This window comes from Pogoniulus pusillus, chromosome 1, assembly GCF_015220805.1.
Source record: "Pogoniulus pusillus isolate bPogPus1 chromosome 1, bPogPus1.pri, whole genome shotgun sequence".
Classification (NCBI taxonomy): Eukaryota; Metazoa; Chordata; class Aves; order Piciformes; family Lybiidae; genus Pogoniulus; species Pogoniulus pusillus.
The window spans coordinates 27,483,246-27,508,065 of NC_087264.1; the positions used below are offsets into that span (position 1 = coordinate 27,483,246).

The following is a 24,820-nucleotide window of genomic DNA, read 5'->3' on the forward strand; positions in this document are numbered from 1 at the left end:
AGCTCGGCTCCGCGGCAGGCAGCGCGGCCGCGGCGACGGCAGCAGGGTATTAATTCTGGATATGCGGGCTCTCCGCAACATTTGGTTCTTTTTTTCCAGAAAGGAAAGATGGAAAAGGGGAGGGATCGCCCGTGAGTCTGACTGACAGTTTACATAATGAGCTTGTGAGGATGCGAGGCAACTATATAAACAGCTCGGAGGGAAGCAAGTTTTCCATTTACTGAGCTGCGAGCACCGGTGAAAGGAGGAGCAGTTCCACGCCAAGCACTCCCCTCCGCCTCCCGCAGCAGAACCCACCCGGCTTTGGAGTTTATAAAGGCGACAGCAGCGATCAGAGGTCGGCGGTTGGGTGCAGGATTAATTCCTAGAAGGGGACTGGCGGATCGACACCTGGATTTTACCTTCGATTTCTGCTGGTGCTCGAGGAATATTTGGAAGAGCAGGTTGCTTCAGGAGAATCGCCGTGACGCCTTTTTTCTCTCTTGACCGAGAAGAGCTTTCTCGGACCACTTGAGGAATACAGGAGGAAAACTAAACCCACTAAGAACTGGCAGCTTGAATTAACACAGAATGACAGCCTTGCGCATCTTTGGCTTGACGTTTCTGTTAATGATTTTACAGCAGGTAATCGCACATCGCACAAAAAATAAAAATCAGGGTTCGTGAAATGTAAAGTGGGTGATGGAAGCAAGTTTGCATGGCAAAGCCGGGGTAAGGTCTGATTTGGCTATTTTGTGTGTCTCCCCTTTGTGCAGAGGGTGTCTGGCTCTGGCGTCTTCCAGCTGGAGCTGCACGAATTCGTGAACAGCCACGGGTCCCTGGCCAGCGGGAAGCCCTGCTCCCCCCACTGCAGGACCTTCTTTCGCGTCTGTTTGAAGCATTTTCAGGCAGTGGTCTCCCCGGGAGCCTGCACTTTCGGCAGCATCATCACCCCGATTCTGGGAATAAACTCCTTCAGCATCAAGGATACGGAGAAATTTGACAGCCCCATTAAGTTGCCCTTTAACTTCACGTGGCCGGTGAGATTCCACTTTAAACTCAGCTGTGGTGGTGGGGCAAGAGAGCGGCAAGGGAAGGCTGTTTATCTGCAGTGTAAACAGGCTGCTCTCTGCCTTTAAACTTAGTGCCAGAACTTCCTTTAATGGGGGAAAAAATAGGGAAGAAAAATAAAAAGAAAAGAAAACCCGTAACTAGCCCAGAAACACTTGGGATAATAAACGCTGTTAGGAGAAATAGAACCAGAGGAGGTTGTTTGTGAAGAGATGTGCTCTGCGGTCCGTAGGTGGGAGGGAGGGAAGGCGCGTAGCCGTGGGGCAGAGCACCGGGGCGGCTCGGCGGGGCAGGGCAAGGGCGCGACGGTGGGCAGTGCGGTGGGTGCCCGGTGGGTGCTGTGCTGACGCTGGTTTCTCTCTCCCCCGTTCCCCTCTCACAGGGCACCTTCTCTCTGATCATCCAGGCCTGGCACGCGCCCGCCAACTACCTGCCGGAAGGTGACTATCGGCCGCGCTCCGCCGGCAGGGGGCGCCCTGTCGACGGTAGACCCCCTCCCCCCGCGGCCCTGGCCTCCCCTCACCCCCCGCCGGCCCAGCCCGCAGCGGGCTAAGGGCCGCCCGCCGGCCCAGCTGTTTATGCCATAACTGCCGGGCCGGCTCTGGCCCCACCAGCGGCAGGAGTCGGTCCCGCAACGATACCCATCAGGGGCCGCTTTGATTCTGCCCCGGCCCTAATCTCCCAACACAATTGCGTTTCCTCCGGTTTATTTTTGGCGTGGGAAAGCGAGGCGGGCTGCGGTGAGAAAGCCGGGAGGCTGCCAGCGAGCCCCGGGCCTTTTCCTGTATTTTACACCTTGCTCGAATTCCGCCCTTTGGAAAGGAATAATGGCTTTGGGATGTTTTTCTGAGCGGAGAGGAAAAGGATATTTCACGGCAGCCCTCGCTTTTCAAAGGCCCTTCTGCTGAACCCCCCTCGGCCGGGGTTAGCGCTCCCGCCCTTCACACCCCGGTGGCTGCCTGCCTATGCAGGCATAACTGCGTACATGCATACATACATGGATATATGTATACACACACGCATAAACACACGCGTGTGTACAGATACACGAGCGGGAGGACCTCACTCCGCATCCCCACACCCTCTACGGCGGGATAAGGGTTGTCGTGGTCGGTGGCGGAACGGGACTCGTTGCGGTCAGTGTCTACGGGCGGTTAACGCGGGGTCTGCTGTCCCTGCAGGCTCCCGGCCTCCCTCTGAGGAGTGGCTCATCAGCCAGATGTCTATCCAGCGGTCGCTGTCGGTGGGCGAGGACTGGTCGCAGGACGTGCAGAGCGGCCCACTGACCCAGCTGCGTTACTCCTATCGGGTGGTTTGCAGCGAGAACTACTACGGCGAGAGCTGCTCCCGCCTCTGCAAGCGCCGCGACGACCGCTTCGGACACTACGTGTGTGAGGCTGATGGCAGCCTGACCTGCCTCCCTGGCTGGACCGGCGAGTACTGCACCGAGCGTAAGTGGTCACCATACTTGCCATTGCCACGACCTGGGGCCTCTGTGGGCCTGCAAAGCCTCCGCACATGAACGTTTTGGCTTCCCCAGACACTGGTCAGCACTAACAGAGTGTTAGTGGGGAGTAGGTATGAGGCCCAGGAAGCCTTAGAGAAAGCATGACTGACCCCCCCTCTACCCTGATCCCCCTCCCCTCTGCAGGCATCAGAGACCTAATTCAATGAACGGATCCAAACCCCTTTGTCTGGTTCCGCCAGCTGGCCTGACCCTTGCTATAGCTGTCTTTGCGGTCAGTCCTTAAAATACAATGCCTTTGACAGCGTTGTAACCACGCACTGAGCACAGCTACCCAGTAGGTGCCTGGGGCCATGTTTTCATGCTGACCTTTCCCCTCCCTGCCTGGAGATAGAAAGTTGCATGCTGAGGACTTCGCCCGCTTTGGCGGTAACTCCCAGTGCTATGTTTCACCTCTGCAAAGCGTTAGCAGCAGAGAGTGAGGTAGGACAGAAAGGATCTTGGCTGATACCCCTGAATCAGAGATACCTATTCCAAATTACAGTGCTAGAAGCTTGCCCACACAAATGCTTCCACCATTCCTGCTGCCAGAGGAGATGAGACAGGTGTTGAGGTGTAGAAGTGAAAATCTTTACTGAGCTGAGTGCCTTGTTGGATATGTCAGTCTCTTGTTAGCAGGAGCCAAAGCCACCTCCTCTTGCTGCTTTTCTGCAGCAAGAGTTGCAAGAGTTCACATTTGTTGTATAAACAGAAAAAATAAAAGAGAACTAATCAACTGTTGGTGCTCCTTGTTTACTTCTCCTGCTCAAGAACTCCTTGTACCTTGACTTTTTAAAACAAAGCCCTGAAAGTGCAAAACTGATTTACAAAATATTGTTAAAAGCTGGCATTTGCCCTTTTAAAAAGGTATTCTGTAGTGCTATGTGTATTTACCTAAACATTTCTGGACTTTTTTATGTTCTCTTTACAGCCATCTGTCTATCTGGATGTACCGAACAGAACGGATATTGCAACAAGCCTGGAGAGTGCATGTGAGTAGATGGCAATTGCAATCTGAACTTCAGTTAAAATGTCACTGTGTAACAGAACCTTAAACTCTTTTCCATGTCATTAATGTTTTAATCTGACTTTTCTTTTAGCTGTCGTCCCGGTTGGCAAGGCCGCTACTGTGATGAATGTATTCCCCATATAGGGTGCCGCCACGGGACTTGTAAAACGCAATGGCAGTGCATATGTGATGAAGGATGGGGTGGCCTCTTCTGTGACCAAGGTTAGTCCTGCAGGTTGTGGCTATGGCTCTAGACTGAGTACTCCTCAGCACAAGACTAAGCAATATGACCCATCTGATCTAGATTTAAATATCCACAAGGTCCATGTTCTTAGACATCACTTTGTACCACTGCTTTCTTAGGCAGCAGTTCTTGTAACAATCTTGCTTGAAAACAACCAAATGGTTTCAGTAGTTGCAGTTTTTCTCTCGGGGAAAAAAAACCAATAACCTGTGTGAGTGTTGAACATGCAAGTTTTCTGCCTGCTCAAGCTAAGTTTAACTTACTCCCTGTACAACTCCAACAATTTACTAAGCAGTTACCAGCAGCAGTAAACAGCATCATCTGGGCCTTCCTTATTTTGCATACAAGGAAGTTAACTCATGTGATAAGTCTGGAGCATGAGAGAAAAATCATGTAAGCAAGAATGAAAAGTACAGGTTCCATTTTAAGGTACACCAGACCACTTCCACCTATTCAACCCACTGAATCACTGAACCGTAGCCAGCTGAGCAGTCATGTCCTCAAGGCCATATATGCACTGCTGCCACTCAAATCATGAAAGGCTCAAAGCAAACCAAAGTGTTCTCAAGACAGTTACAGGATTAAGATGGTAAAGTCTGAATTAAGCAGGAAAAGTAAACTTGCAGGTTTTTGTTCAGCTTGTAGTTATCTATTAACGAGTTGTATTCCAATTACTCTATGGTATTTATAGATATAATAAAGACTTTCTGTTTCTGTCCTATGAACTTGTGTGCTTAACCTCTGACTCAAATTTAAAGGGAAAAAAAAAGGACCATCAAGCTTGGCAGAACATGTAGATGGTTTAAACTACTAACATTCATAACAAGAGAGCATGGTAAATAAATAAGATTTTGTAGTGTTTGTTTAACTCTCCAAGCCAAAACATCTATATTCCCTGTCTGCCTCCCCAGAATGTGCCTTGGTGCACACCTTTTAAAGATGGAGCTCTGTGTTTCACTGTGTGACGTGCAGTCTCCTTAGTGCTGCAGCATGAAGAACACAGGCTTAGGAAGTACATTTTCCAACCTGATATCTAAATTCCATTCCAACTAGTGGGTTTAAGCACACAAAAAAGGGAGGGCATACCCAAGCACTAAGAAAGTGACATTTTTGCCAGGTTTCTCAAAATTCAGAGCTCACATATTACAGTGCCAGACATGGAGGGATACCTACACTGATGATAACCTGAAACATCTCTTTATTACTGATAATCATCTCCAGTAACCCTAGTGATGGCAAAATGCCATACCTTATTGAAAATTCTTTGCTACTGACCAACACGTTTCTGTATGAATGTCTTTTCCCAGCTGTCAAAGAGGTTTTCTCTTAATTCCTACTCTCTTTGCAGATCTGAACTACTGCACTCACCACAGACCATGCAAAAATGGTGCAACTTGCATGAACACCGGCCAGGGTAGCTACACCTGTTCCTGCAGACCGGGCTTCACTGGGGTTGACTGCGAGCATGAGATCAGCGAGTGTGACAGCAACCCCTGTAGGAACGGCGGCAGTTGCACGGTAAGGACATTTGAAATGTAAAGTCTTTGTGTGAAGCAAGCCCCAGTATAGCTTTTCAGAAATGGTTCTGTAACAACATAATGGGAATTCGATAGTACACAGGTTCATTACTGACGCTCACAACTATCATACTGAACCTTTCCCAAGAGGTGTCAGGGGAGGAAGTCTGTTACAGGAGGAGATGTATCATCTAGATTAGAACTAGTCAACTGATCCTTGGGTTTCTGTGGCAGCCATTATGAGAGATTGGCAAGACCCAAGGTGGGTGAGGGAGCAGATCTGTAAAAAATAAGCTGCTCAAACCAAGGTTCATAAAGCAATGCACTGAGTCTGTGTTTTAGTAGCAAATAAAACTTCTGCTTTCTGCTGTGACAGTGTAGTGTCAGACAATATGGAGGCAATTAGCTGAAACACTGTCCCTGAAACAGGGTTTTGCATTTTTTGTTGCCTGCAGTCTAGTGTTTCAGTGTGGTTTCAGACCCAGTCAATGATTGATTCTACCTGTTGATAAAGACTGATTGATAATAGATATCAGATGTAACTGGATGCGTGTTTGGATTAAAGCTAATGGCACCAGACCCTAGCTCCTTTCTCCTACATACTGGACATACAGTGCTTGTAAAGAAGAAACAGTTTAGTTTTGATCTAAGTGGTGGGACTTACAGCAAAGCAACGTAAGCCCTTGTAAAGCAAAAAAAGGGCTCTCGTGCTGAGGACGAATGGCCTGATCACAGCAGTATAGGTCAATGCATGCCATTCTGCCCTGGGAGGACCTTAGGGATCCCATTAGACAGCAGTCATGTTAGTGATGCTTTTGTCTAGCTGCCCGTGGGCTCCCTAAACTGTCTGCTCTGCTTGTGTAGCTGCATGATTACTCCTCCACACTGGGTGCAACCAGTTCACAGCTCTGTCCCTCACAGTTCAGTCTGTAGTTATTTACTCTTGCTTTTGCCACATGGGACTGTGGATGAGAAGGGACTGACCAGTGTTTACTGTGACCAAAAAAAATACACACGCAAATATCTCTCATTTGGTGCCATCAAATGACAGTGACAATGCTGCATTTTGTAGGACATGGAGAATGGTTACCACTGCCTGTGCCCCCCTGGCTACTATGGAACTCACTGTGAGCACAGTGCCCTGACTTGCATCGATTCTCCCTGCTTTAACGGCGGCACGTGCCTGGAAAAAGAGCAAGGGGCCAGCTACACTTGTGTGTGCCCTTTTGGCTTCACAGGGTCAAACTGTGAAAAGAAAGTAGACAGGTGCACAAGCAACCCCTGCGCAAACGGTGAGTCTTTTCAGCAAAAAACCCTCTTGTGCCTCTGCCTCATTTGTGCTTTTCAGTGCAGAACTGATAGAAATCCAATCTGACCTCTACTCTCCCTCTAACACATTAGTCCCTCTTCCCTACTGTATTCTGCATCTACCCTAATTTTAGTTTTGTGCAAGGCAGGGTGGGGGCTTTCACTGGCATTTTCTATGCAACAAAACAATGTGCTGGTTTTATTGTGGGATGGAGAAGAAGGCAGAATGAATTGAATTAACTTTATTACACATTTACAAGGGCCATATTTTTGAGGCGTAGGGGTACAATTAGGTAAACTAGAAGGAACTTGCATTTGCTTAGTAAAATAACCAGCTTCTTCTGGAGAGACTATGAAACACTACCTGGGGAGAGGTTTAGGTTTCTGAGTGAAGTGCATTGCAGACTGATTATTTTTGTTGTGCTTTTTTCTCCTCAGATGGTAACTGCTTTTACCTTGGTCAGATCCGCGTGTGTCGTTGTCGGGCTGGTTTCACTGGTCAGAAATGCGAGATAAACATCAATGATTGTGCCAGAAACCCATGTTCCAATGGGGGGACTTGTCATGATCTAATCAATGATTACACCTGCACCTGCTTGCCAGGCTACAGTGGCAGGAACTGTGACATCAAAACCAGAGATGAATGTGCTTCTGGGCCATGTGAGAATGGAGGCACATGCTACAGTGGACTTTATAGTGCCAACTTTGTCTGCTATTGTCCTTCTGGCTTCATGGGCAACCGTTGTGAATTGCCAGTTTATTCAGTACCTGTTACACTTCCTCCTAAACCAGTCCCCTGGATTGCTATATCCATGGGGGTGGGGCTGGTGGCTTTGCTCATACTGTTCTGCATGATAGCGATGGTCATCAGGCAAATGAGGATGCACCCAGAGCAGGACTTGGAGACAATGAACAACCTGTCTGATTTCCAAAAGGACAATCTCATCCCAGCTTCACAGCTTAAAAACACCAATAAAAACAAAGACCTTGAAGTGGACTGTGGGCTGGAGAAATCAAACTACAAACCCAAGAATCATAAACTGGACTACAATCTGGTAAAAGACCTGACAAGTAGAGGGACACAGGAAGACAAATATTACAAAAGTGAAAAGTGTTTAGGAGAAAAGTCTCCCCTCAGATTACACAGGTGAGAATGTAGTCTTTTTTCTAGTCTTTCTTAAGCTCCCTCATCTTCATACTGGTCTAGAAGCAAATGAGAAAATACAGGGGGAAAAAAGAGATAACATACCAAACAAACCAGACCAAAGTCAGGCCATGTGTGTCATGGTCAAGAGATATCCTGAGCCAAGTCAGATAAATTGAGTGTTTGTGCAGGGTGCTGCTAGTATGGCTATGGTGAAGGGGGACTGTATAAGTCAGTGGTGAATTTCCTTCCTCAGTACTTCTTGAAGAAACAACAGTTAAGCCATACAGTGATTAAAAATGGGTATTCTGCTTATTAAGAAGGCAAAATTATCTGCTCACTGAGAAGAAAGGGTAAAAATAGCTGCTCTTCCTAGAGAAGAGCAGGGATTCACTGCCTCATCAGTCTTCTGATGCATGTACTGAAATTGTTGTCTGGGATCTAATTGTGCCTGTTACACTGAGGGATCTGAGGTTAGAGTTGGCATGGCAGAAGCATAGGAAGATAGTAAATACTTCTTACATCCACTTTTCTAGTATAACATCCTGTCATCATATAGAACATGTGAAATTCTGTCCTCTGCACTTCTCTCCCACATTTTCCTGGTTATCTCATTCCACCCCTCCATATTCATGGTAGATTTTGGGGAGTCAGGCTCATTAGCAGCCATCTAACATTCTTTTCTCTCTGTCCTGCACTAGTGAAAAGCCGGAGTGTAGGATATCAGCGATATGCTCTCCAAGAGATTCCATGTACCAGTCTGTCTTTGTGATAACAGAAGAAAGGAATGAGTGCATCATAGCTACAGAGGTAAGCAAGTAACCAGGTGGACTGGCATAAATTCACAAAGTAAAGGGATTGTTTACCCTTTAAAACTGCATCCAAGTGGGTTTCTCTATTTCCAGGGATTTGGATGCTTCCCAGCCTTCACATCTCCTTTTCTATGGCCCACATAGAACATGCAGTGGAGAAAATAAAGAAAATGACAGCTCTGATATTATGAAATCAGAGATTTTGAGCTTAGATAAGTTAGTGGGAGATGAAAGCGCAGAACATCAGCCCATAAAGATTCAGCACATCATAGCATTATTTCCTCTTAAATAGATAGTCAGAGAAAATTGAATTAATAATTGCTCATAGGCCCATTGACATGAAACCACCTATTTCACAGGACAACAGTGGATAATCTGTGTTCTGTGGAAATACACAAATTTATACATTTCCAGCAGGAGATGGAAGGTAGTTGAACATGTTAGTGGATAGGTTTAACAGCCATTGAGGAAGTCTGTAATAAGGTAATTCCAACCTACTGGCATTTAAGCTCCAGCTAAACGTTGTCTAACAAAAGTTAATGCTGTTATTTGATAAACTTCTAGACTTTCATGTTGGATCAAGAGGTCAGAGGACAGATACATGAAAAGGGAAGGGCTTAGCATTGAACTTTTGAGACTTTAGAAAGTGGCTGTTGAGGAATGAACCAGTTACTGAAGAATTACTAACTCTTTGGAGAAAGGCTCAATGGAAGTTAAAGGCAGTTTGACATGAACTGATATCTGCTGCCTTTTTAGGACTGGTTTCAGACTCCAGGGAAGAGAAGCTTGCTGTGCCACAGAGCAGTGATCTGTGAAGTTAGATCTGCAGGCTTCTGTCTCCCTTGCCAAGGTGTATATCAGTTTTCCTCTTGAAGGCAAGCTGGAACGCAAGTCAACCGACAGTACTAAAGATTTAAGACTAAGGGGAAGGATTTTTAAAGACACAAATGACAGCTAGAAGCTTCATTCCCATTAACTGACCTAAATACCATACCTCTCTTGGAAGATCTTGCTGAGCAAAACTAGACTCCCAGACTTAGATCAAGAATCTCCAGAGGTGTTTTTATTCTCTGAATGGCAGCTCCTTAAACCTCTCTGCATCATTCAGGCTCCTGAACACAAGCTGTTTACACCATATGCTTTTTACAGAAACCCAATATTAAGCACTCTGGTTAGCTTCTCTAACTGCACTGAGGAGAGGAAGGCTTCTCATCATAGAGACAACTTATTTTGCTGGTGATTGTTTGTCTCTGGGCCCAGCCAAAAATGCTGAATGCCAGTAGTTGAGCTGCAGTAATGTCTGGCTTAAAGGGCTGTGGTGTGAATCACAGTTTGTGATTTTGGCAGTGCTCCATGCTGTGCCTCCTTCTCATTCTTGGTTGCATTCTGTATTCTGACAGGTATAAGACTGAAGATCAGCCCATTTGCACCTCAGATTTGGTAATGCTAGTAGATGGACGTTCCTGCTGCATTGTTTACAATTCAGAACTGGATTGGACTGTTTTTAACTACATGCAACTTGCTGCTCTCAGGCGGAGGATGGAACTGGGTGAACTGGACAGACTGTGAATTTACTGAACGATGCAATACACCTTTTTGTTCTTACTGCCCTTGTTTGAAGTTTGACACCAGAAAATTCATTGGCTGTAGAAGAGGGGAGGCAGAGGCAAGAGAGAGGGGTTAAAAATATCATTGGTTTAATTTGGTTTTAAAAGATACCAAGGCCAGTTCCTCATGGACAGACCCCTGGCTTTCCAGAACTCTGGTTATGGGAGGTGCCAGTAGATATGGAGGCACTTAACTATCGCAGATGTTGCCATGGAAGGTGTGAAGAAAAACACATTGCTATGCAGATAATGGATACAGTATAAACCAGATCTCCATTTTTTTTTTCTGGGTTTAAAAGTGCCTAAAATGTGTCAAGAGAATCTAACAAGCCCAAACAGAGACTCGACTGCTCTTTTTGCAGTATGGACGGTATTGGGCAGGGGTGGTTGATACTTTCTGCTACACAACTATCTACATCTCTCTCCTGCTGCATGTACTGGAGACTGTGTAAGGGGCCAGAGGAGGAAGGAAAGAGGAACGCCGAGTTTCCTTGTCATCTCATTCGGTGATCCTGTGGAGAACTGATTGACTTAAGCCACAGTATAGGCCAAGATATTTGTGAATTTAAACATGGGAAAAGAAAAAGTTGAGATGAGGAATGTGCACTGCCTCTTCCCCATTGATAAGGAGGAGGCACGATCCCAGCTCTATTTAAAGCCTTACGAATGCGTTTAAAATCAATCAGCTCCTAGAACCTTTATGTGCTGAGCTGCCTCAGCTCTTTTCATGCCCTTTGCACTACCAGTGATTGTGAATAGTTATTTTTTCTCTTCCTTCCTCATTCTCCCCCACCCCCCCTTATTTGACACAAACTTGGGGGCTTATGTCACGTTTCTGAATTAGGTGCCACCTTCTACTGCAAATAGTCTCAAAATTGCAGCTGTTATGTTCTGAAGGAGAAGAAGCAGTATGATTCCCCCCCTCCCTCTTTCTCCATCTGGTTGCAAAACCCCAACTATTGTCCTTCATCCTGGTTCCAAATGCCCAACAGCAAAGCATCCACTGAGACACCTTCTGCCAAGAGAGTTAGAAGGTTGTAGGCCTGCCCTGTTTCTTCCATACCCATCCATTGCTGTGTGGAGAAGGGGAAGCCTGCCCCTGGAAACCAGAGGTGGGCAGAAGTTCTTTTCTCATATATATATTTACAGCAATAGTATCAGACTCGCCAGTGGAAAGTGCTGTGACACTAAGGAGATGAGACTGTGGGGTGGGGCAGAATGAGGAGGAAGGAAATAAGATCTCTCTGAAGAAACCTGGAGCATGCTATCCCTTGGACAGTGATACTCCTGTCCTTGTAAATCCTGTTGTTGGACTAGCCCAGCTACTGCCTTGGACTGTGCAGACAAGACCCCTTCCTAATGTCCACTACTGACCTTCTGCTCTGACCACGTAGGACCATTTTGAAGATGACCTTCAGAAATCAATAATATGGGTTTTAGTTTGTCTGTAGTTTATTTTGAAGACTAGTATTTCAGTAATTTAAAGAAAAGAAAATCAGAAGCACTGAACTTTCTACGTTTTATAACATTATTTTGTATATAATGTATATTTATAATCAAAACAGAAGTGTAAATATGTTTATTACTTCTCATGTAATGTTTTTAATGTGATGACAAAGTTTGAATTTTATTTTTTTTCCAAGCAATGAAAATACTTTCCTGCTACTATGCAGTTTACTGTGGTTTGTCCTTTTACACATCATGTTCCATGATTCTGTGGCCCCCGAGGTTACGTGGTGCCCCAGTTTGTCTACCTGCACCCTACAGCTAGCCCTGCACTTACATTTTGCTCACTAATTGCTATCATCAGCTGCTCTTTATAAAACAGTCATATACTGTTAGCTGATATCAACAGAGTTGTTCAGCTGAGTGGCAATCATCTGACAGAAAAGTTACACCTATCATAAGATACAAATTCTATATATTCACTTTCTCTTGCTATGGAATGGGACTGAACTGTCAGGAAAGTTATTTTTATCAACACTTCCTCAACAACTTGTGGCATGGAAGTTATAGATTTAACATTTCCAAGTGGCTTAATGAACGTGCTGGCTGGGAGTTTGCCTCAAAGCAAGATACAATCACTATTTTTCAAATCTTATTTCTTTAAATACTTTCGGTAAGATCCAGATCTTGCCCTCAGGTTACTCTTGCACAACATCCACATCTACGCTTGCAAGACCCTGTGCTTGTGATTGTGATGGGTAAGATTTATCTTTCGCTCCTGGGATCAGGAGGGTTTCAGGCTTTCTCATCCTAAATTCCATTCACTACACCAGCAGCAGTGTCCTCCCAGGCAGCACAAAGTCATTATCTTTTACAGCCCTTTTGGAGGTTGTTTCTACAACAAAAAAAGTGTACGGAGCACACTGGTATAAACCACTCCCAGCAGGTTTAGTGGCCTTTGCAGTATATACATTTACAGAGCATTAAATCTCTCACTAGATCAGCTAAGTGCAGTACAGCACAAAAGCAAAAACTGTGAGAACAGGAAGCTACTACTGCTCTATTTTAAAACAAGACTTTTTTGTTTTGTTATTGTTGTTGACAAAATGCCAAAAAAGCATCTTAGCGTTGGATGCCTTTTCTATCTTTCCCCAAAATCAAGTCTAACCAAAATTTGCTAGTTAAAAAAAAAATTACAAACCAAAAAGGCCCCACTGGAATTAAAACAAAACACCACAAGAAACTATTTTTGTTTTGTCATTAAAATACTGCAAATAATGGTTTATAAAGGTCCTCCTGAGTGTACTATTACAGTTACGTAAATGCTGTTTAGTTTGGGTGGGTTTGTTTCTCCTTCTTTGCTTCTTTTCTTAGTGAAATTAACTTTCGAATCCCAGCCAATTTCCTTGGCTACCATAAAAATAAATTTAAGATGAAACTCAGAACTAAAAAGCCACCTCCCCCTCCCCAAACATTCACCCTGTAGAGCAAATTATGAAAAACAAGCCATTGACAAAAAGCCGAGCAGATGCTCCCTGCTTGCAGTCCTTCCTCGGCAATGTGAAATAAACCCAACAGATGCCTCTCTTAATTGAGCACATGGATTACATACACACATGCACTCTGTCCTGCTTAAAACAAAACACACACAAAAATCAAACAGGAAAATAGCCAGAGAACTCTTCCCAAAGCCTAGGCAAGCAGGAATACTAAGACCAAAAAAGACTCAGCTCTTCCTGCACAAAGTGAGACAGGAAACCGTATCCGTAGACAGAAGGGAGTTGAAATCCATTAAAACTCGTGGACCTGATTATGTAGATCCCACAGGGTAAAGCAGGTACAACACATGCCTTTGTGTATCCACACAGGACAGAGGAAAGAAAAAAAAGCATCAGCTTGCAAGGAAATCTGCGAATATTTACTGCAGGCACTACTGCACTACGCAGCTACCAGAATAGATCACAGATCCCACACAGGAAAAACAGGAGAGGTGCCTGCTTCCACACAGAAGGAGATGGAAAGCATATGTGAATATATGCACGTGTGCACATCCCCAGGTCCTTGCCAAAGAAACTACAAGCTAAGCACATACTAAGACCTGGGTTTAACCCACATCTTTGGCCACAAACGTCCTTACCAAGGGCTGCTGCCCACTGGCTGCTCACCAGCCTACCCATCCCCTCTGTGAGGTGAGTGCATCTCTGAGCTGTGGTGGATGAATTCACTAGGAGGAGCTCCGAGATCCTTCTGGGGTATAAAGACTCAACTTGAATTTCAAAGATTTGCCTTGAGGACCACCGATGATGCCAGGACTGTAAAGTACTGAGAGAAATAATACCTTTTCTCTCAACAAGCTTACAGAGTTCTTAGACCAAACTCTGCCACTAACTTCTCTCAGTGTTATTTGCATCATGTATGGCAAGAATACAAATTCGCCTCTAGGACTGCACCTAAATTTGTCTCTTTGTTTTTAGGGAAGTGCACGAATTCACTTATAAGCAGGACAACAAAACAACAATTTTAGGAGTGGGCTCTTGACTCTGAGAAACTCTTTGGTATTCCCCTGTGTCCACACCTGACAGAAACTGTTTCACAGCCACTTAAAGCCCTTTAGTCTAAACAATTTTAGAGGTGGATTCAATGAGGTGGGGTGTTGCTGCTCTGGTGCTGCACTTGAGTTGTTCCATGTTCAGCTCCAGCCCTTCATCATTTACCTTTTTGAATAGACTGCCGGTGAGGGGAAACAGATGCTGAGATATACCCGTAACTATAGCACCCACTGGTGCTGAGACAACATGCAGCAGGGCTGTCCTGATGCAAACACAGCACAGGGCACAGAGTTTAGCTAGGTTAGTGTAGATGTGAGATGCTTGTATAAATTAGGCTTGAAACAGGACATGCCTAAAATGGGATAAAATGTAAAATGCATTTTGCTGTGCACAAAACTTGTCCAGCAATAGCCTTCAGCTGTGAGAACAGCTGCTGAGAAAGCCCAGATTGTAACCATCTAGTCCAATGGATAAAACCATCGCTGTGAAAACACATTTCAGGTATTTCCACTGCTCCTCGCTCTTTTTTCTTTAGTTTATACTAGAAGCAGAAAGGCAGAGCAGGTCACTGTAGTACAGTGGGTTAAGTGGCAGTTACATGTCTGTGTTTGCTGTCATCCTCTTATCTCCCATACCTGAACCATAAACACATACTGATTTTATGCCGCAGATAGGACACTCCTAGCACATTCAGCTTACAATCCAAACTGCAGTTGTGGGGAATTGACATAACTTAGTGGCCCTGTGCCACACTTCATTATTTTCATCAATTTACTTTTACAGCCTTTCTGCAGTCAACAGCGAGATTTACACCCCCTTGCTCCACACTCTTAAGTTCCACCAGCTCAGCTCCCAGAGCTTGCAGGCAGTGACCCTGCTGTCCAGTGACCCCCACAGCAGTGAGATTTCGCCTTGGTCCCTCTTGCGCCTGCTCTAACCCTGCCTATCCTGCACTCAGACCTGGTCTGGCCAGAGGCGTGAGGCAGCACCATAAAGCTGTTACTCCTCTGCTGCTCTTACTGCCGTTCTCCCTGCTCTTCCCTTTGCAGCTCTAGGGCGTATTTCTGCAGCGTAGTGGTCTGTTTTGTTGCAGGGTTAGGACAGAACTCCTTGATTCACCAGACTGTGTGCAGAACAGTATTTTTCAGGTGCTACAGCAATTGTTCCACAAGCAGCATTTGATTCTGGGGACCATACTTCTGTCTCTCTCCTTTTAAGACTTGATAGCAGACCATCCCCTTTCCAGAGCTGCTCCCTTCTTCACAGATCAATCAATTGTCCCCTCCAGTGAGCTGCTCAGCCCTTGGAAGATGCAAGGGGTAAGAGACAGAACAATGACCTGCTTACAAGGCTCATCCTGCAGCCAGTGACACTCAGAGGTCTTCACTGCCTTCCAGCAACCCTCCACACATCTCTCTAACAGAGTCAGTGCTGAGAGGCTCTCCACTGTGTTCTGAGCAGGAAAAGTTTAAACGTGCAGCACATGAAGCAGGCTAGAAAATAACTCCTGCTCCCCAAGCCTCCATCTCATTTTCCTCTCCTCTGACTGGGTTTCTGACATGTTATGAGAGAAAGGAGACCTGACGGCAAAGGCAAACAGAATGGTCCACATCTGAGATAATGTGACCTGAACAGCACAGATGATCCCAGGATTACTCAGTCCCTTCCATACACTGTAAAATTGCAATGGACCTGTCTCTCATATGTCAGGGTAGTATGTAACTACCATAGAAGACCTTCAATTTTTTCATTCTCTGTAAGCAGTGTCCAACCAAGATGGAGACAGTGCTCAGGCTCTAACTATTACTGCAGCCAACCCACCATGAAAACCAGGTCATTCCCAGGAAAAGTCTCAAGGTACACACCAGCACCTTGTTCATAGCCATGTTTTGCAAATACATAGATAAATGTGGAAAACACACAGTTTGAGGAGAGGCTGTTTGATGATGACATCTTTTATCCGTACTTTATGACTTATTTGTTGAGCTGTTGCTAGTTTCAAAGTGGTTTTGTTGATTACATTGCCTCGAGAAGGTCACAGAGACACCATGTTTAGTTTTGTAAATTAAATTAAACCAGATCATATTTAACATCCAAACAGATCTGCTGAGAGAATTAGAGTTAACAGCTGGAGAGGCTGTCACCAGTCAGAACAGGATCCAGCCGCTCCTGGCACTATGCAAGAGCCCTCATTCCCTGTACTTGGACACACAGCTCACAACGGTTTGTGGGCAGGGTCACTCCTGGTGCAAACGTCAGTCACTGCAACTGAAATCCCTCTTCTATTAACACCACTTTATATATGCCTTACATTTTCTGCCTTGGCAGAAGAGTATTGCCAAAGCGTTTTTGTTTCTGTCCATAAACTCATTTGTTCTCTGGATGATTGTCAGCAAAGAAACACAAGACAATCTGAACAAAATGTTGGGGTTTGCTTGGTTGGTTTGGTTGGTTTTTGTTTGTTTTTTTTGAGGGGGAAGGGAGAGAATCTCATACAGGATGAAAGTGAGATAATTGCAAATGAAATGACCCTACTCTAATACCCTCTTTCAATTCAGCCCACCAGATCTTGGTCTTAGCTTCTTCATCCATAGCTTTTCCTCTTCTCATGTCTCCCTATAGCACAAAGGCTCTTTTCTTCCCTCAGACTCTCTCCCTTCAGAAAGGTGACACTGATTGTCACTCTATTAATGGTATTTACCTTTGTCGTTAAGTTCTTTAGAAAGAGGCTTTTGAAGTTTTCCAAAACAAGAGTTTTGGAGATGTAACTCACAATGCATGGCCAGGTTCCAGAATTCACTTAACCTCCTAGGAACAGATAGAAAGGCCCACATGCTTACAATTACAAAAAGTTTCTTTTCCATGAAGGCAGCAGAGTTAAGATACACATTTTTCATACGGGGTGAGGAAGAATTGCCTCACTGTTCTGGCGGTTGTTCTGCAGTCTGCTCTCAGTCATCTTCAGCAGACACAGGTTCATCTCACCCCTCCACAGCCATCCAACTGTGACGCGTCTAGTTTAAGCCAACCGTGTGGCTTTATCTAAGCTTCACAGAGAAAGGTAGGTTCTTCCAGCATTATCCTTTGGAGAAGCAGCTGCTGAGCTAACTGGGAGTGAAGGGTGATTTCTGGAAAGGTCACCACCGTTAACTGAAACCTGACAACTACCTTTAAGATCGTTTGGGCTGTGTAAGCAGCATCCCTAGGTGTGAATTTGAGGAGCAGGTGAGCTTCTCTGAAGGGAGCAGGATGCGAACATTTAACCCCTACATATCCTTGAGGAAGCCTCCCTTTCAACAGCTGCCCATTCCCCTCTCCTGACATGCGAGGTGGAATTGTTAATGCTAATGTGACTCAGAAGGATGTTGTGAGGCTCATTCATATCCTTCAGGCTCCTCGTGGCTGCGGAAGTGCAAATAAGCCTTTACCGGTCTTGTCTGATGGTTTAAGTAGCTGCTCAGTGTAAACAGCATCTGGGCAAGGCCCACGTCGGAGCGCAAGTGTGCGGAGGTCAGACTTGCTCCCCTCCGCTGGAGGAGACTTTCCTTGAGCTAGAGCCTAAACCAGGCTGTGTCTGCTGCCATCATCGCTTCCTGTTTGTTACCTCACAACTCTGTTCCCTGTTTCCTGCCTGATTACAATCGTGCCAACTGTTTTTCCCAAGCCTGAACCAGCTTCCCAGCACCCCTTTTTTCAGCTCACACAGAAACACAACCACCAACACCAGCCGGAGTGGTGAAGGCTGCTACTGGCTGCCATGCAAGGCACAGCTCCAACCAGAACTTTCCCTCTCCGTGCTCACTTGGGCATCCAGTCCCAGGCTAAAGAAGTAAGTCTCACAGATCCCATGAAAGAGGCCAAGAGAAATGAGGTGCTGGTGACTCCTAGGGTTTCACTGTGGGCACATGCAAGGCAGCAAGGTACCCTGCCAGGCATTTGGGTCACCTGGACATGGAAAGTGGTGATATGATGGACTTACAGGGCTTGTCTCTCTTCAGATTTTGTGTCTCTGGGCTTTGTGTTTACTCAGCAACCTGGTGAAGCAAGAAGATTGACCTGGCTAAAGTGAATCCTGCAGGAAAGCAAAGTAAGGCATCAGAGTATGGGGATTAATATGGTCTCCAGCAGCTAGTACCAGTGGCTCATAACCACCATGGTAGAAACATTTCCACTTTCATAGCTGAATTTGCTTTTGGCATCCAGCCACTGCTGGTTATGCCTTTCTCTGCTGTGTTTAGGGCCTTTTAGCATGTGGCATTTTCTCTTTGTCTGCAATCAAGTATTGCCAGTCCTGCTTTGATACCTGAGACAGTTGAGCCCTTTAGTCTGTAATGCTGAGGGGTGAGCTCTCAGATGTGAAGACCATCTTCCTACTACTCTCTATACTCTTGCTTAAGCACCCAAAGATCACAAGGATCCCAGAATGCCATCTCTCTCCCAAACCTTTGAGTAATTGCTGTCTTTTCAGGAGCTGCCTGATGGTGTACCTGAAGTCCTAGCAGGACACTGTTGATCTGAGAGATGAGGAGCAGCCTATGGGCTTGCAGAAAGCAAATATTCTGCAATTCTGATTTTTAAGGGTCTGAGGGACAGAGGTACACAGGTGAATGACCTGCATTTAATACCAGTTAACACTGAAGCACACAAGGACCTCTTAGAAACTGTTACTTATCTCTGGTCTGTGCTGTTACCTGCTCTCTTACAGTCACAGCAGCAACAATCTGTCACAGCCAGATTAAACTCTTTAGTGACCAGTAACCATTTCAGGGCCTGACTCAGCTAATACATATTACTAGTTACTGTGCTGGTTCATCAGCTTTCAAATATGAAGAAAAATAATCTTTGCAGACACATACCAGAGGCACATGTCCATTTAAGCTTAGCAGAATGTCAGCAAAACCGAGAGCTGGCACTGTTATTTCCTCACATCTCACCTACAGTAGGCAAAAAAAAGAAAAGCACCCTGTTTCCCTCACCTTTTGCCTGCCCTGTCTATTTAAATCATAAACCACTTGAGGAAGGAACTTTGCTGCAGCTTTCATAATGTTCAGGTGCTTCTGAAACATAGCACAGGAAAGACCTTGGACATCCTGGACTGCAGACTGAAGACATCAAAGTGGCAATAACTGATCTACAACAAAAACATGAAAGCTGATTTCCCTAGCTAACTCTAAATGAACATGACATATGCATGCTTTGATCTAGCTGTTTGCTTACTAAAACAGATGGAAGCAAGACTGTACTCTATGAATGGTCCCATTGCCGTGTAAAGCTTTATGGCTATTGCATTTGAGTGTAGTCAGAAATGTAAGCAGGCAATGGTATCAGGGCATTTTCTGTATGTTAACTTCACTATGGACTGTCCCACCACAAGTTACTGTGGGGCACTCTACTGTGAACAGGCTGGAGAGGAGCAGATCACACAAATCCAAACTGGCAGCATGTGGGAGTGGTGAGAACTCTGGTGCTGCAGGAGTTCTTCACCACGTACCAGCTATTGCACTCTTCACCACGTACCAGCTATTGCACTCGCAAATCGTCTTTGGAAAGCCGGGTACGTTCATCTGTGCTGGAGAGCAGGGAGAGCAGCAGGAAAAGGGAGTACTCGCACCAGTTCCAAAAGCTTTACACACACCTACGTACACAGGCCGTCGTCCCTCAGGAGTCAGAAACGCGGCAGCCCTGCCCAGCACTGTTTAGCCAGCAGAGGTCCGTAGAGTAGTCGCAGCCGGAGACTGCAGCTCTGAGGCTGTGAAGGCTCAGGGTAGGTGGCAGACTGCGACTGCCTGACACGAGAGGCACTGCAACCGAGGTGAGCTGGAGGGTCTCTTGTAACTGAAGACACAGCAGTGCTCTGTCACTATGCAGTCTGGGAATCAAGTAGCGGGGCTAACAGAGTAAATGTCCTGTGCTGCGTGGCCACGGGCATGTGCTGCTAAGTGAGCAAAATTTGTGGCTGCAGGGACAGCTTTCTCATATTGAGAGCACAGGTGCATCACTGTGCCATCACAGACTGAAGACACCTGCCCAGAGTGGTTTTGTTTTTACAGAGTTAGGAGGCTTTGCACAGCTCTGGGACCACAGTGGCAAGGTGACAAGTGACTTTGCAAATAAGAGGTCTCTATCTCCATGGGACACGCACTGAGGCATTGCAAAATGTGGTCTGCAAGGACAATGGCCAGGCTGCAGTCATGGGAAGAGGTGCCAAAACTGTCCTGATTCGAGTTAGAAGAGAACTAAATTTTGCAGCTCATCAGTCTCTCTCCCTTATTTGCTTTCTTCCTTCCCAGAGGGAAAGAGAAGTGTTAGCAGAGGGCATCTGCTACTCATTTAGCTGCTGACCTAGCCCTAACCCTCCACAGAAACCCATAGATCAGTACAGACAAGATATCAGAATAGGCCTCTGCAGACAATGGAGGCAATTTGGCCATTTTCAAATGCCCTAATCTGCCCAGCTCTGTAAGAGGTGATACAAACTCTATCCTTTGAGCACCACACAAGCACTGAGGAATTTATACCCCAGCCTTCTCCAGCTTACTGCTGCATGGCACACGATGCGGCACACCAAGTAACGTACATTAGCTCGGTGTCAGCATGCAGGGCTGGGAAGGGCACCTCTCTGACTGTCACTGCTCCTATTTCAGCTGCAAACTGCAGCTTCACACAAGCATATGGCTGCAGCGCAGCGGGCACTGGGAGAAAGCAAACAGCATCATTTATCCTTGGTATCGGATTCCCAAGACACTCCTCTGGTGTGCTCCCTCAGCCGGCAGCAGGATGCCTCTAGTGACAACAAACTAACACAGAAAGAGGTTGGGAGGCATGGGGCAGTAATTTGCATCTCTCCTCCAGCCTTCTATCACCAAACTGACTGAAAACAGCTGAATTAGAAGGCTGCAGAGCAGCTACCCTCTAGTCTGCACATTCTGGCTTTCTCACTTGTCTGTTTGCTTCAGGGGACACCTGTACACATGGTTCAGCAGCAGCAGTGGGATCCCTGGTACCACTGGGAGCCCTCAGAGAGCCAAGGACCAATGCCAGCCCTCTGAATGGTGGCTGCACAGATTCAGCCACTGTCCCAGGAAGAGGGGCTGGATAGTGCAGGGCTTCTGAAGGTTTGCAGGAGAGGCAGCACAGGTGTTGGTGAGACTGCAGGCTAGAAATCTTGAGGCAGGAAGGGAGAGCAGGCCATGTGCTTCTCGAAATTTGGTTAAAGATGTCATCATGGCCCCACAAGGACCAGCACATTTAGTCTCTTCTGCAGCATTGGTGTATTGGGGAATGGGTAGTTGTCTTTTGCTTTCTCTTTGTCAGGGTCACACACACACACACACACTGGAACTTATCCTAGCAGAGTGGCATTTAGTCTAAGGGTATTTGCAGCCTCCAGCACGAGGCACCAGCATGTCATGGCAAGCAGCTGCACTACGCACACTTACTTGGAAAGAGATTTGTCCCTAATCATTTGCTTTTCGTTCACTCCAGTTCCTGTTTCGTTTCACCATGCCTTGCTTCCTCCTCTCTGAGTATAACTAACCTCATCTCTCTGGCTTTTCTGAGTCATTCTCCAAAGAGGCACCACTGTACAACCACACAGGATACAGAAGACCCCACCCCAGATCATGCAGAGGTCAGCCATTCTCCAGAAGTGTGGAAGCCATCCTTTATATCTTTCTGACCTAATTGTTCACAGCCATAGACACCACCTATATTTTAATGCTGTTAGTCCACCCACCCGCCTGTGTCCTGTGGCACTTAATGCCACACGGTTGCAGTTGCAAACGAAAGGGAACACCTCTTCATACAGGCACGTGGCTGCCTGGAGGGTGCTGGATAGCCCTAGCTATAATTTTCTAGGGCTGGATGACTAGGTCCAAGATACCTGTGCATTAGCCTGCTGATTTAGTTGGGGCAATTAACGAGGCAGGGATTATAAACTATGTAGTTAATCTTATTTATGGAAAGCCCCACCCATAGCTATATACCAATTAGTTACATCTGGGTTCTAATTCAGTCAGGAAAATCTTCACAAGGATGCTTATGGGCAATTCATTCATTTAGGAGAATCAGAAAATTTGGAAACATTTAGCCACAAAATGGCTTTGCCCCACTTACTAATAGGTAGCCTGGAGCCCTAGGGAAAGTCTGTGCTACTCACTGCGGTGGAGCAGAAATTTCAAGATAGTCCCTGGCTCCTTGGTGGCAGTGTTGGAACTGCTCAGCTGTTGAAAGGCTTCTAGATATTCCCAGGGTGCTGGGAAAGAGGCAGATGATCTCTGATCTGATCCTGGCTCCTCTTGGCACAGAGGTTTGCAGAGGTGCAGGCAGGATCTCTTGTAGATGTGCAGGGAGCACAATGTCAGGGGCACTTCTTGCCATGTCATGAGGCACTTGAATGCCTTCTCCTGAGAAACTCGAGGCACTTAAGTTTCTAGGTAGTCCAAGCCCCAAATATCAGGGCTAAGCTGGTTTGAAGCATGAGGCAGAGCAGAACACATTGTCCAAGAGCAGTGAGGCTCCATGAGGCAGAGGCAGCTCAACTGCTTGCAACTTAGCTCAATCTATATTACTTGCCTAAGTGCAATGGCTCTTTTGGCCACAGAGGTTCACCAATTGAAATGGCATTTGCCAAACTGACCATATTAGATGACCCCAGGGCTTGCTCACCCTTATTTGCGAAAGACACCACTAAGTACCTAAACACCTGTAGGTATCTGTTTATCACTTGGGGACGTGATGGCCCAAGCCTTTGTTTTCCTCCCAACCTTGCATCCCCCATCAGCAGAAGGGTGGGGCAAGCCAGGACATCTAATAGGCCTATTCACCTTCCAGGACACCTGAAAACTATTCGATGAACACACATTGTGTCCTCCTATTGTCCTCTGAGTTTCTTTGTATATAAAAAGCATTGCTGAGCAAGCTGCTGTATGCAATTTCCTATAACCTGAATGAAGCATGTTCTGGAGTGTGAAGAAGGCTTGTGTTAGTAGGAGACAGTGAGTGGCCCAAGTGAGTGGCACAGTTCCTGTACTGACACAAGCTGAAAGTGATACTGAAGAGCTTGTTTTTAGCTGCAAAACCAGACTGCCAGGGCTGATTGCTTGTCCAAAAAGAGGTGTTACCACACCATGACACTGTAGTTCCTGTGAGCACCCCAGTTCTTCCACTCTGAGCTAGAAAACATTTATACTGAGAAGACAGAAGAAGCAGAGACAGTTAAGGAGTATCTTTACCAGGTACTTCACTGTCTTAAAAAGGTTTCTATGTGGGTTCATTTTTTGCCCGTTCCTCCCCTCATTTCAACAAAAGGACTCAAGATTTGATCAGTGGGATCCCATCAGCAGGACTGAGTGCATTTTCATCGAGTTCGACAATGATATCAAGCTGTGTGGTGCAGTGACTCACTGAAGGGAAGGGGTGCCATCCGCTAGGGACATTAACAGGCTTGAGAGGTTAAAATGACCTGTGTGAAACACAGGAAGTTCACCAAGGCCAAGTGCAAGGTCCTGCACCTGGATGAGGGCAATTCCAAGCACAAATACAGGATGGATCAAGAGTAGCCCTACAGGGAGAGACTTGGGGGGTGCTGGTTGATGAAAAACTGAATATGAGCCAATAATGTGTACTGACAGCCCAGAAACCAAATCACATCCAGGGCTGTATTAAAAGACACATGGCTGGCAGATACGGGGAGATGACTCCTTGCACTGACGCCACTCATATGAGACCCCACCTGGAGTATGTGTTCAGCTCTGGGGCCCACAATGTAAGAAGGACATAAGAGTGGGTCTGGAGGAGGGCCAAATCAAATAATCAGAGGGCTGCAGCACCTCTCTTATGAAGAAAGGCTGAAAGAGTTGAGGTCATTCAGCCTGGAGAAGAGAAGGTTCCAGGGAGACCTCACAGCAGCCTTTCAATACTTGAAGGAATCCTATGGGAAAGATGAGGAGGGACTCTGAGTGTAGTGATAGGATGAGAGGTAATTCTTTCAGACTGAAAGAAGGTGGATTTAGATTAGATACAAGGAAGAAATTATTTACTGTGAGGGTGGTGAGACACTGACATAGGTTGCTGAGACAATATTTGGTTGTTTCCTCCCTGGAAGTGTTCAAAGCCAGGTGAGATGAGGCTCTGAGCAACCTAACCTAGTGGAAGGTGTCTTTGCCCATGGTGCAGGAGTTGAAAGATTATCTTTGAAGTCCCTTCCAATCCAAACCATTCTAGGATTGTATGACAAGATCCTTACAAGATATTTGCACCTGTAACACAGACATCTGCACAAAAAAAGAGGTACAAGCTCTGCCATGGAGGACTGCTTTGGTACATAGCCATTTATGCTTGCCTGGCAGGTGAGACATGCTTTTACTTCCCTTCCATGACAACCTCCTTCAGGGAATGCTTAAGCGGTGCTTTCACTGACGTTTTCCTCTGAGGCTGTGGGGACAGCTCAAGGGATGAGAGAATACACACCTCACATGAGCCTTTTGAATGAGCCTGTAAGGAATTCATCCTTCAGCTCATAATTAAGTGCATTATATCTTTATTACCCATACACCATATGGTTTCCAACAGGCCACTGTCACAGGACTCATGCTCTCCAAACCCTTATGAATGCCATAAAGAGACTGCA

At 46.0% G+C, this 24,820-nt stretch overlaps 1 protein-coding gene across 3 annotated transcripts; it reads left to right on the top strand.

Moving 5' to 3' along the window:
• Nucleotides 1-530: 530 nt before the first annotated feature.
• Nucleotides 531-11,863, top strand: DLL4 (delta like canonical Notch ligand 4). 3 transcript variants are annotated; one of them, XM_064145822.1, is made up of 11 exons: nt 531-624; nt 756-1,019; nt 1,433-1,490; nt 2,232-2,501; nt 3,486-3,546; nt 3,655-3,785; nt 5,156-5,325; nt 6,397-6,616; nt 7,071-7,779; nt 8,478-8,586; nt 9,989-11,863. In XM_064145822.1, the coding sequence occupies exons 1-11, from the start codon at nt 571-573 to the stop codon at nt 9,992-9,994; spliced, it is 2,052 nt and encodes a 683-aa protein (XP_064001892.1). In that variant the 5' UTR covers nt 531-570; the 3' UTR covers nt 9,995-11,863. The 3 variants fall into 3 exon arrangements, with proteins under 3 accessions (XP_064001892.1, XP_064001884.1, XP_064001901.1); XM_064145814.1 differs by lacking the exon at nt 9,989-11,863 and having other exon boundaries at nt 8,478-8,598; XM_064145831.1 differs by lacking the exons at nt 531-624; nt 756-1,019 and adding an exon at nt 1,058-1,186.
• Nucleotides 11,864-24,820: the final 12,957 nt, after the last annotated feature.